The sequence below is a fragment of the Ctenopharyngodon idella genome, chromosome 8 (genome assembly GCF_019924925.1).
Source record: "Ctenopharyngodon idella isolate HZGC_01 chromosome 8, HZGC01, whole genome shotgun sequence".
Lineage (NCBI taxonomy): Eukaryota > Metazoa > Chordata > Actinopteri > Cypriniformes > Xenocyprididae > Ctenopharyngodon > Ctenopharyngodon idella.
In genome coordinates this window covers 25380845-25393557 of record NC_067227.1, presented here as the reverse complement: position 1 = coordinate 25393557, position 12713 = coordinate 25380845, and the positions used below count along the sequence as shown (strand labels likewise).

The following is a 12713-nucleotide window of genomic DNA, read 5'->3' as shown; positions in this document are numbered from 1 at the left end:
AACAGATGAATATAGTTGAGAATGTATTGCTCACAATTTTTTTTTTTTTAAATAATGAACCATAATGTTTCAAAATACCTGCTTGTTTAGCGAGCCTTTGCGTTCGGAATCTGCTAAGTCCCATATCTGTGGAACAAATTTGAAGCAGGTCGAATCAGTCAATTAGTGCTTTACTTGAATGACACAATATTGTATGTGCATAAAAAAGTTGTATGTTGAAGTAGTTTCAGGAAGAAGGTTTCAGTAGAAAGTATTTCTAAATGTTTTCACAAATTAATGTAATGCAAAATGTAGTAAAACACAACAAATTGTAGGAAATCAACGCAGCGATACAAAGGTGGAGAAATTACACCATCTATCCTTTTCTATTTAAATCATCTTGATGTTTCCAGCACTCTTCAATCAATTCACCTATTTGCTTTTCCCACACTTCTATATTGGAAGCATGCTAATTGATGTTACCTTGCCAAGGACCAAGTCTGCAAGGCCAGATCTCTTTAAAAATAAGGCTGCATCACTAGCTCCTACACGCCCACTGCCAGACGGATCTACCTGTGGTGGAAATAAAGCATAAATCATTAAAAAATATTTAAAGTTTGGGGTCTGTAAAGTTTGTTAATGTTTTTGTAAGCAGTCTCTTATGCTCACCAAGGCTGCATTTATTTGATGAAAAATGCAATAGAAAAAGTAATATTGTGAAATATTATTACAATTTAACATACTGTTTTCTATTTTAATATATTTTAAAATGTATCTTATTCTTGTGAAGGCAAAGCTAAATTTTCAGCATCATTACTCCAGTCTTCAATGTCACATGATCCTTCAGAATTCATTCTAATATGCTGATTTGCTGCTCAAGAAACATTTCTTATTATTATCTATGTGGAAAACATTTCTGCTGATTAATATTTTTGCTGAAACAATTCTTTAAGGAACATCTTTTGTATCGTCTGTCAAACAATTAATTGCAATTAATCGCATCAAAAATAAAGGTTTGTGTTTACATAATATGTGTATACTGTGTATATGTATATATAAATACCCACACGCATGTATATATTTAACAAAAATATATTATATTTATATATAAAATACTTATATATATATATATATATATATATATATACACACACACACACACGTAAATATTTCTTAAATATATACACATGTATGTGTGTGTATTTATATATACATAATAAATATACACAGTACACACACATTATGTGTAAACAAACTTATTTTGGATGCGATTAATCGCAATTAATCATTTGACAGCACTAGTCTTTGTTAATTTTGATCAGTTTGCATTCTTGCTGAATAAAAATTTCTTTAAATGAAAATATAATATAAATATAAATGAAAAATTCTTACTGACTCAAAACCTTTGAACGGTAGTGTATTTCTCAGTAAATAATCTATAACTGATGGCTTAGAACTTAATCACTCAAACACAATATAAAAAAACAAGCCAGTAACAATGCAACGCACAAATGCTTAGCTGGAGAGATTCATTTAAATGGGAAACTAGCAGCAAGATGTTTAAACCATATGCTAGTTCAAACAGGCTGCTTCACTCACCCTGTCCTGTTCAGTTTGCAAAAAAGTCATCACTTATTCATAGCGGAATCCTTTTACAGAGAGAATGACACTTACGGGAGGCAGAAGCCTCAGAGTGCTTTTAGCTCAAACTGACAGTGCGGTGAGGTTTTTATTTCTCTTCTTCAGCCAAGTGCTCTACAATGCCAAAGAGAGACATAACAGAAAAAACTGATTAAACGCTTACCTGTCGATAGTATTTCTCATAGACAGGATTCCCACTTGAAAGCTGCAACCAAATAAAACAAAATCTCATTAAAATGATTCCAAATACATTGTTTAATCTCTCTAAAACCAACATAAGCTAATTAAACAGCACATTCTTCTAAACTGTTGACTTTCTTGGCAGCATTGATGCATTTAGACCTCTGAAAAGGAAATGTTAAAGCCATCTGGCAACCAGGTGAACATTTATAGAATGGTAATGTGAAAACAAACGATCTCACAATGACTTTAAGTACTCACACACCTTGGCCGCATAGAAAGATGTTGATTATACACCCATGCGCACATTAACGGTGGCTTTTTTAAGTATCCTACCATTCTCTGAGCTTTTGTTGAGTTGGGATTCACAATAGTCAAACAGAGTAACACACATTTGTGCAGCTGACAGCAAGCCAAACCATCGACATTAGGTTTAGTCACGGCCAAAAGGCTAATTTATAACATATGGATGGATCAAGTGAAATGAGGAACATTATAGAGTCCAAATCATGATTGTTTAAAATAATGGTGTTTTTAGTAAACGCCAATTCCTCTGCCAGTCAAATGCTGTTAGAGGCTCATATGATCTTACATATCTGACATCTGCATCATCATGATGCATAAGCATCAACTTGCTTTCTGGCCATGTTAGGCTAAGTTCTGCCAGATCCCAACTGCTTTTTGGTTCCAGTTCAACAGCTCTGTCTGTCTCCCATCAAGTGGTTACTCGTGCATGCTAATGCGATGCTGGCACATAATATTCAGCAAAGTGCCACCAAACATTTCCTTGTCCTGCTGAGAAAGAAGTAGGAGTTTTTGTTGCGCTTCTTAAAAAAAAAAAAAAAAACTCAAACCATTTTGGCCTTTCAGGCTGTTCCGATTCCAACTCATTTCCTGAGACTTATTCTGGCATGTTCTTCTTACAATTACCACGCTCCTACAGAGTAAAAGCTTAGTAAACTATGATTAAACATACAACGAAAGAAAATACCATCTACTAAATCTACAGAACGATCATGGAATCCTATTCTCATGCTGTCTTTACGCTGCAGCACAGAAGTCGGCACAGAAGCTAAATAAAAATACCACAAGAAGTGCATTTACAGATGTACAAATTGATTGACACTAATTACAATTGCAGAAATAATGTGTTAAAATTAATGCTGCAAATATTAAATTACAAAACACTAAATGAATGATGGAATTGTAGAAAATGAAAAAAAAAAAATCTACTTAAATATAAAATATGAAATTGAAATAAAATAATAATAATAATAATAATAATAATTATATATATATATATATATATATTCTTGTCATAACAATGACAGGTTTAAGGCTGCATTAATGTAGCATTTTATTTACACAAAAGTTTGTGAGGAAAACACAAACTAGACTAGAGGGATGGATAATACCTTCTTAACAGCAAAAATCAGAGTGAAATAGCCTCAGATATCAGGAACCACATCATATCAGCAGTCATATTTGATATGGTTGGGTAGAGAAAGATAAATCAAAACTGCAGTTTCTTAAAACCAACATTCTGAATATGATCAAGGTCAATGGATTCTTTTGAAAATTATAATTTTATGCATGTCTCCTGTCTCCTTCCCAAACCGAACCTATGCCCATGGCTTCATAGAAAGCAGAAGATATGTCAGACGTATCTCTTCCTCTGCCTAATGTCTTCTCGATGAGGTAATACTGCAATGCATTTTTCATGCATATGTGCCTTGTTTCTAAAACAGAGCACACCATCAGCTGCACGCTGTCAACACTTCAACCACCCTTGCCATTAGAGAACAGTGTTATTCTTTAAGCCATAAAGAAAGACAACATGCAAAGTGAGGAACATTTCAGACCATCAATCTAATCAATGCACCAATCCCTCTGGGCTATTAAAACAGTTAAGTGACTCCATGCATGTAATGCATATGCTGTCAGAACCCTTTCTTACAGAAGAACAGCTGCATGAGTGTCACTAAAGCTATTTCATCAATATTTGTTCATAACATGCTAAGACCACATCAGAAATAAGTTCATACTTAAATGGTTTGAGATTTCTGACTCTTTAAGATGTTATTAAGGCTGATTTTAAACTTTTTTTGAAGGCTGATGGTCTATTTAGCCAGCTAGCGAGTGTCAAAAAAAGCTTTAGCTAGCTGGCTAATTAGTTTACAGACTGCAGACAAGAGGCAAAAAGTTGTTACGGGTAGAATAATTAAATACATAAAGGTGAAAAGTACAGAATATGACTGAAATAGGGTAGTACACACCATATTTGCATTAAATAACGTCTAGTTCCTATTTATTAATGGATGAATACAGAAAAAGTTAGCTAGCAGTGTAGCAAAACTTCCTGCTGCTTTGCAATGACTAGAAATAGCCTACATGGTTTAGCCAGTGTACTAAAACACATTTAATCCAAATACTAATGTCAGATATCAGTGAAAGATGCCCTTAATATTGTAAATTAAAAGGTAGTGCCATAAATCGAAGAAGTAATCATCGCTACAGCTTCTCTATTTTTTCACATAGGCAAAGATACATTTTACAAGCACTTTCACACATTCATAGCCGAGACATGTAAAAATACAAGTTGTTCTTTAAAAAGTACAGTCACTTTGGATCATCTTAAAACATTTAAAAGCTGGAAAATTAAATAAACTTTAATCCACCCTAGTTCAACACTGACACTAAGCTACGCCCTTACGCAAGTCCCTTAAAAGAACACACTGAAACTTTTTCTCTCCCCAAGCAAATGGCTGAAAACAACTTTAAACAGCTGCGACCCGATAACAGGGTGTGATCATTTTTCGCCCTGATGCGCAAATATAAAGCTCAACGAATCTGAAAGGCGTATGAAACGAGCTGGAAAGTGATTTGGAGAGTGTTATATTTATGTAGAAAGGGAGGTTACCTGAGTCAGGGAGAGACTGGCAGCCATAGTGTTTCTGTTCCCACTAGTTCATCCTGCGTTGCGATAGGCAATGGGCAATATAGGGATGCTACAAAACCTGGTACTGGATTACTGTGGATTGAGGCAAAATAAAACCCTGCGCTGGATTATTCAGTGGATCTGTAGGCGGTGGGTCACGGGTGATGGCTCCTCCAAGTGGTGCTCACTGCAGAGCCAAATGACGTTCAGCTCCCCCTCTTCATGGGTTGAGCTTGACCTAGTCCAGCTCTAACTCTGGATCTGGTGGGGGGAGAGAGTTTAGGGTTAGGGTGTGGTTGGACTTTCTAGCTCCACCCATTACGCCCAAATTACATCTAGAGAGGGGGATCTGGACGTCCAGAGATAGGGAGCTACACTTCATGCTCCACCCATGGCTCTGCAAAACCGCCAGACACTGGACTGGAGTTCTCGGTGGATCAGAGCACCAAAACCTGGTGTGGGAATTATCAGTGGATGAGGAGGCGATATAGCTAATGTGAGCTGTTCAATTTGTAGAAAATTTAGCAATTCTCCTTTCCCTTAAGATTTTTTTTATATAATGGGAGGCTTCCAATTTGTGAATAAAATAAAGTCTGTGGTTAACTTGTATAGACTTTTATGTTTGAATTCTGAAGCTGGTGTATTTTAAAACATAAATAAACAGTTTTAAATACGTCCGTTTCTTTTTCCATTTAAAACTGATACATTATTTTTAACTACGTTTTAGGACATTAAATTTCTCTATTTATTTGTGAATTTAAAAGTGATTTATTTCCATTTTAATGTTTGAATTATTAAATTGATAAAATATTCCTCCATTTTACTTTTAAGTGTCACTCCTAATCCTCCATACTTGACAAATCACACAACCGTTGTAGTTCTTATGTATCAAGTTGTTCGCAACTTACATTTACCAACATATTCAATATTCATGAATGTAATGTACAAAACATAATATTACTTTTAACCACAGACCTTATTTTACTTATAAGCCTCCAACAAATATTCTAAAAAGTGCACAAGTGAACATGTATTTTGTCAAATGTAGTACATTTAATTATTTTACTAATAAGTGAAATAAAAAATGTAATTCAGTTTCCAAAACACATTGGAAACCCCTGGAACAGAGTATTGCCACTTTCATGAAAATACATGTGCTGAAGAAATGTTTTATTTGGGTGTAATTTATTTAATTAATGTTCTCAAAAACTACAGTCAAGACACTTGTAAATATTACTCTTTTTGTAGTTTTATTATTGGACAACAACTGTCATACCAGAGCTTTTCTTCTCAATATGTCAAGGAATCTCCTTCAAACACAAAAAGTACAAAATATATCTTTAAAAAAAAGGTCACAATCCATTTTGCTGGGAGAAGTATCTGATTGAAGCAGTACAGCAGTGCAATATTCACAAAGGTTGTGAAATCTATTGAAGAGAAGTGTTACTAGAATCGCTATGAGAATTTCCTCGCAACACCCTTGAAATTTTCCTCACTCCACAGGTTCAGCCTGGCCTTGATTACCACATTTACTAAATAAATCATTCAGCTGAACCACAGCAAACACGCAATTTACAGCAACTCAGATAAACCATTGTTGACGTTGATTCGCTTTCGCCAAACATTCGGCCAGACGTGCAAAAGTTTTCTTGCTGATCAGGGCCAGATCAAAACCGCATCAGCTTTTTAGATCCACTGTGTGTTCATGAAAGTAAATGACCAAGAACCGAATCTCTGACAGATTGATAATAAGAGCAAGTATGTTATGAATTTGAGGTTTGGGTTAAGATGAAACATGCAATAAAGCGAGGACTCTCTCTCAAACCCAACACGCACACATACGCAAAACTGTGTGAAGGCCAAACTGCTGTAGATGAGATATCTAAACAACTTGGCATATTCTGTAACAGAAGTGAAATGAGAACAAAATGGTGGCAACAGTACCCTAAAAATTGCTCCACATTGTCAATGAAATATAGTAAATGTTCTTTGAGGTAATCATACTAGTGTCTGAGAATTGTAGCTACCAGTTTGATGACTGCTATGATTCAAGTTTCATGTCACAGAATTTCTTAGCAAATAGGATATCTGACATATGTAAACATGAACATTGAATGTTTATGGATCATATCTCACACTACAGACAGGGATGTGATTTTCATGTTGGTTCCCTTCAACTCTCCCTGAAAATGCTTAGGACTTTGCTTGACATCATGCAAATGAAAATTATGAAAAAGTTAATGTATAAATAGGTTTGTAGCAGTGGAAAGGGACAAAACAATCTTGCCGGATTCATCCGGCACACAACAAAAAGGAATGTCCAGCATTAGTCCAGTTCTCTGCATTGTACCCCATTAGCCATGGGATATTTCTTCACAAGTTCCTGTTGACATCTACAACTCGTCTTTGAGTTTAGAGTCTGTTTCCTCTTCCTCATCCTCCTCTTCTTCTTCTTCTTCTTCTTCCTCTTCCTCTTCTTCCTCCTCCTCCTCTTCCTTATCTTCATCTTCCTCTTCATCCTTAGCCTCCTCCTTTCTTGTCTTTTCCTCTTCCTCACGCTTCTTTCTGTCTTCCTCTTCTTGACTTTCCTTCATTTTCTTCTCAGCATCCTGAGAGGAACAAAAACAACAAAATATAAACATGAGAAATTACTATCATAAACGATAATTAAGTGGAAAATAATTTAATAGGGAGCAATAATTGAAAAGAAGCATACCTTTGTGGCACCCCAAGTCTCATCGCCAACCTCTTCTGCCATTTTGGGGTCATTGGTAATGAGAAAGTTGTCAAAAATTGTGCCAGACTTCACCTAATAAAATAAAGTACAAAGAAAAGGTGGGTTAAAACATGTCAATAAACAGTTATTAAATATCTGAAAACTGTAATTGTCTTTGGGACCCAAAGTAAGAAAACTGCTAATGTACCTGCCACAAGTCCAGTCCAATCACTCCGATGCTATCGTATTTATAGATTTCGTTGTCAGCAGTGTATTCCGGGTTATCAATCTCAGGGTGCACCCATTTCCCCTTGTATGCAGGATTGTCAATCTGGCGGGGTTTCCACTCACCCTGGAAAAGATTAAAAACTATAAAACAGCAAACAGACCCAGTATTTACTGTGACAAAGCCATGTTTTTTGGTATTATCTGCATCTTTGTTCAGTATTAATCAAGATGAAGCGGTAATTCACCTATCATCTATTTTCTAAATGTTACTGATCTTAATATGAATTATCCATGTATGTGTTTCATTAAAAAAAAAAAAAAAAAAAAAAATGTACCTTGTAATTTAAAATTTTTGAATTTGTTCCCTCGTCAAATTGTGCGTATGATTTAGTAAATCGAGGGAACGAATTAGTAAATTGTGCGCACAATTTACTTTTTTTCCTGCATGTCATGTGCGGGGCTCCGTAATTTGTCGTTTTTCCAGTGAAACAACAGACTTCTCTCTAGTGACATATTCTGGACATCTCCAATCATTTTTTTCACATAAATCCCTAACTTTTTTCTTACAATCAACCTCAAGATCACATTCAGATCTATAGAATCTTGTTTCTGCCACAAAAAACCTCACAATACTGACTTTTTTTCTTATGATTCTGGCCTTTTTTCCCTCAGAATTGTGATATATAAACTCGCAAATGCAAGTTATAAAGTCCGAATTGCGAGATATAAAACTCACAATTGCAAGAAAAAAAGTCCAAATTGTGGGATATAAACTCGCAATTCTGGGAATCCTGAGAAACTCACGATTGTGAGTTATAAAGTCAGAATTATGCAATGTAAACTAGCATTCGCAAGTTATAAAGTCAGAATTTTGAGATATAAACTCATGATTGCGAGATATAAAGTCAGAATTGTGAGATATAAACTAGCAATTTTTGAGAAAGAATTCAGAATTGTGAAATAAAATGTCGCAATTACCTTTCTTATTTTTTATTAAGTGGCAGAAACAAGCTTCCATACATATCTGCATCCATCCAAGCAACAATAGAACCAAGACCGCGTAACTGTTTTTACTCACGATATACTTCACAATATGGAAGAAAAGGTATGACATTACTTCCATTACATGGTGACGGAGTATTTCAAGGGGAGGCACAATTAAAGAAACGTCAGTACCTTGTATTCAGGATTGGTGACCATGGGCGGCTCCCACTCCCCATCCATCTCATCATCCCAGTCATCAGGCTTCTTAGCATCAGGATCAGGGATGTTCTCGGGTTTGTCCCAGTCCTACACACAGACAAAGTTTCACAAAAGCTGGTATTAGCAAATAATTTAACACTTTCCATCAGAACAGCTGTTGTTGCAATGATTTACTTAGAGATCTGTGAATATTTACCCCAAACAGTGGCTTATATAAGTAGTTAATCTGTTTTGTGACAAGCAAGATCTGTTTGGTTTCTGGACAAAAAACAAGGACACTGTCCTTACCTCTGGTTTCTTGTCATCAGGGTCATCAATCTTCTCTCTCTCGTCCCAGTCCTCAGGTTTTTTCGCTTCAGGATCCTTGATCTTTTTGGGAGGCAGGAAGTCCCAGTCTTCTTCCAGAGATCCAGACTCTACCTTCTTATTATCAATCTTGACTTCATAAGTGTTGTCAGGATTGACAATTAACGTGTACAGGTGGGTGTATTCATCATCCTGGATGACAAAAAACATATATATATATATATACATACATACATACATACATACATATACATACATACATACATACACATATATACATATAGGACTGGTGCCATGGTTCATTATGGAGCGAAAAAATAAATGAGCAATAGGATTACCTTGCATCTAATGTCTTTGTTGATCAAATGATTTTTGCCTTTGTAATTGAAGATTACATGTACTTTCTTGGTGCCAGGGCCACAGATGTCAGGACCTAGAATAGATCAAACATGTGGGTTAAATCATCTTGGGCATCCAAATGCACAAAATGTTTTGACAATGACTGATCTGATTTCACATCAGATTTAAGATGCTCATCAATAGAGACAAGTGGTTAATGAAATACTCACCAAACATAATATTATAGGTTGAGTCTCCATGCATATCTTCCTGTTTGAGGTCTGATGGGAAAAGTTTGATGTAGCCTCCACCACAGTCAATGCTCTGTTCATGTTTTACAGAGAACTGGATCACGAGGGGCTGATTCTTGTTGTTGAAATCAGCAAAGCGGGATGACAGTGCGTAGAAATGAGCATCCTGACTGGTCTGAAGACCTGCAAGTTCACAATATGAAACCTGAGTAACAGCAACCATAACTCAAACTTTTCAGTTATTAAAATCCCCCATTGAAATCATCTCACAAGTATAGCTGCAACTAATGATTATTTTGATATTAGATGAATCTGATAACTATTTCTTTGATTCATCAAATGAAAGACAAAACTGATTAATTTAGGACTGCAACTAATGTTTATTTTGATATTCTGTTGATTATTTTTTCGATTAATCAGATTAAAAATGTAAAAATTATTATAAAAAAAAAAAAAAAAAAAAAATGTTATTCCACATTTCGCCCAATGCTGTCCTCCAAACAATGTGCAATTCAAAGCAAATGAAAACAAATATAGTCAAAGTATCTATGTAGGCTATGTGCAATTAAACATTATGTGCAAAAAAGGGGCTAAAATTTAAATTGACTGCTTAAAGTTAAAATCAGTAAATTAAAAATGATAATCAAGAAAAACAAATGTTCAGACTAAATGTTAACTGGTATGACTCAAGGTAGGATGTACACGCATTCAATCATCTGAACATATTACATTTTTGCTCCATTATGATATTCTCTTTACTGTTACTGCCTAAAAAGTACAATTACTTTTAAGTTTAAAATTCTACATATAACGTTTAATGTCTAACAAGAAGAAAAACGCACATTTTAGTCAGAATTATTGTGCTCATATTCTACGGCGCCCCATGCACAGTCCGCAGATGTGATTAAATGATAATCAAATGTATTATTTTCATTAGCCATTTTTACTGAGGAGTACAGTTTCTTTCCTGTGTTGAGGTATTCCTGCTTTTTCAGGTATTATAGACCTTCTTGGTTGCAGGTGGTATTAAGGGGAGGGACATTTGAGGAGCATTTGATTGGACAAAAAGCTGTGTAGTGCAAGATGAGTCATTCATATTTTTGCTCCATTTTTTCTGAAGAAAACATTTTTAATGTGAAATATCTGCTTAAATGTAAATTATGTTTAGGAGTAGGGCCTCAAAAACTAATACACATGGACTAAAACCCACAAAACTCTCATTTTGATTTCATGCGGTATGATGAATCTTGTGACAAAGCACGCTCCATTCCTCAGCTTTAGCAAAGTAAGAAGTTGGACTAGCTTTGTGGCAGGGCAACTGGGCCCTACAGTACACGTGGCTCTGTAATGTTTTGAAACAGTAAATATCAGATGGTGTGACATGCCTGCAGCCAGGTAGAGCAGAGGGCATTACGTCACTTACAGTAGCCCCTCCCCCCACGTATTATTTAGTTTGTAAAATAATGCAAAACTGAGGAAACGAATTAACTCATGCCTGTAAAAAATGAAGAAACACTCACCCTTATCTTTCTCGGCATCGCCATAAAATTTGCCTGCAGATAGCACAAACTTTCCGTAGTCGGATTTATGCTTGGATTCCACCCATCGGCTCCTCCAGGTGTCTGAAATGTGCATGTGTGACATGAATATGAAATTAAAACCATTATCAGCATTCATATATGCATATGAGTAAAATTATAAATCAAGGACGTTTGCTCAACCGACCGTCATTCACCCTTGCTGCCTTGACTATTTGTTATAAGATAACCACTATTTAAACCAAGACTTTTAAGTTTTTAAATTATATGCATTTATTATTATCATCATCGTCGTTATTATTATTAGCATTATTTAATGAATACAACACACCATCGTTGCCAAGCCATTAGAATGACATATGGTGACTCCATCACATAGAAATTCAAGTCTATGGTGACTCCATCACATGCTCGAAAGCCACAAAGAGCATAAATAATATACAAAAATCATCAAAACACAAATGCTTCAAACTTACCTCCGTCTTCAAATTGCTCTCGGAAATAAACAGATGATTCTGCAGCTATTAAAGCGATGGACACGGCCATAAACAGTAGGGATAACGATGTCATTTTGCAGTAAAATATATTCCCCGTTTAGGGGGGTAGAATAGTGAAATATAAAGAAAACGCGTTTTTAAAAGAAATATTAGGCTGGTATACTTTGAGCTCTGTTTGGATCTTCACATGCCTGCAGAATCACTGCGAGATGCTATCATTCGCACAGGCTCGCCTCTAGACTGGGAACAGATGGCTGGCTCTGATTGGACGGTGGCTGGAGACGAGAGCGTCACACCGGTCAGCCAATCAGATCATTTGCGGAATGCCGTGGAACGTCCTTTCTGGCCAATGCCAGCTGACCACGCGTTTGGCAGACACCAACGGCTCTGGCAGACACTAGTGAGGGGAAGACTCATTTCAGCGAATCGGTTCAATGAATCAGAAAACCGATTCAGTGCTTGCTTACGTTCTTTCTTACGTCCTTTTTACAAGATCTAAAATCTTCCAGTAAAGCCATGTAGGTAAATATTATTGTTGTGCAGATTATAAAACCGGTTATACGCAGTTTTCTATTAAGTTTTATTAATTACGGCTTTGCCTTGTTAGGGCGTTAACCTGTTTTTTTTTTTTAGTTTTTTTTTTTTAAATAAAATGCTATTTATTACAACCAAGTCTGTGTCGTATATATGTTGATGAAACTGTCACAGAATCAAGCTGTAATTATATTTCCAGTAGCATTATTTCTGCTAAAGACAGTGCTGGTTTGATGAGTGAACTCGAAAATTGATCTTGATTCAACTCGATTCGTGAACGAATTGTATAGTTCCATTCGTAAATAGTTCGTTCAGATTATTATTAATATTATTATTTATTTTTATTTTATTTTATTTTTTGAA

At 35.6% G+C, this 12713-nt stretch overlaps 2 protein-coding genes across 3 annotated transcripts in view; both read right to left on the bottom strand.

The window, feature by feature from the left end:
* eps15 (epidermal growth factor receptor pathway substrate 15) overlaps positions 1-4962 on the bottom strand; it is a 29073-nt gene extending 24111 nt beyond the window's left edge. The window contains exons 1-4 of one of the 2 annotated variants that reach the window (XM_051904135.1): positions 4721-4962; positions 1784-1825; positions 463-552; positions 79-126 (exon numbers count right to left, since the gene is read on the bottom strand). In XM_051904135.1, the coding sequence (XP_051760095.1) occupies positions 79-126; positions 463-552; positions 1784-1825; positions 4721-4747 (207 nt within the window). In that variant the 5' untranslated portion in view covers positions 4748-4962. The remainder of the gene's footprint in view (positions 1-78; positions 127-462; positions 553-1783; positions 1826-4720) is intronic. The other variant, XM_051904134.1, reaches the window with a different exon arrangement.
* Positions 4963-5969: 1007 nt separating this feature from the next.
* Positions 5970-12082, bottom strand: LOC127517924 (calreticulin). Its single transcript, XM_051904150.1, has 9 exons — positions 11796-12082; positions 11302-11403; positions 9761-9964; positions 9530-9624; positions 9174-9383; positions 8859-8972; positions 7663-7806; positions 7455-7547; positions 5970-7347 (listed from the first exon to the last, which is right to left on the bottom strand). Exons 1-9 carry the CDS (start codon positions 11887-11889, stop codon positions 7132-7134), a joined length of 1272 nt encoding a protein of 423 aa, XP_051760110.1. The 5' UTR covers positions 11890-12082; the 3' UTR covers positions 5970-7131.
* Positions 12083-12713: the final 631 nt, after the last annotated feature.

Bases quoted from the DNA above. Each gene is read 5' to 3' on its own strand.
- LOC127517924 (XM_051904150.1), bottom strand. From the start codon at position 11,889: ATGACATCGTTATCCCTACTGTTTATGGCCGTGTCCATCGCTTTAATA. The intron at 9,965-11,301 runs GTGAGTGTTTCT...GTGAACTTGCAG, and splicing joins CGATGCCGAGAAAGATAAGG to GTCTTCAGACCAGTCAGGAT. The intron at 7,548-7,662 runs GTACATTAGCAG...TTATTTTATTAG, and splicing joins TTGGACTGGACTTGTGGCAG to GTGAAGTCTGGCACAATTTT.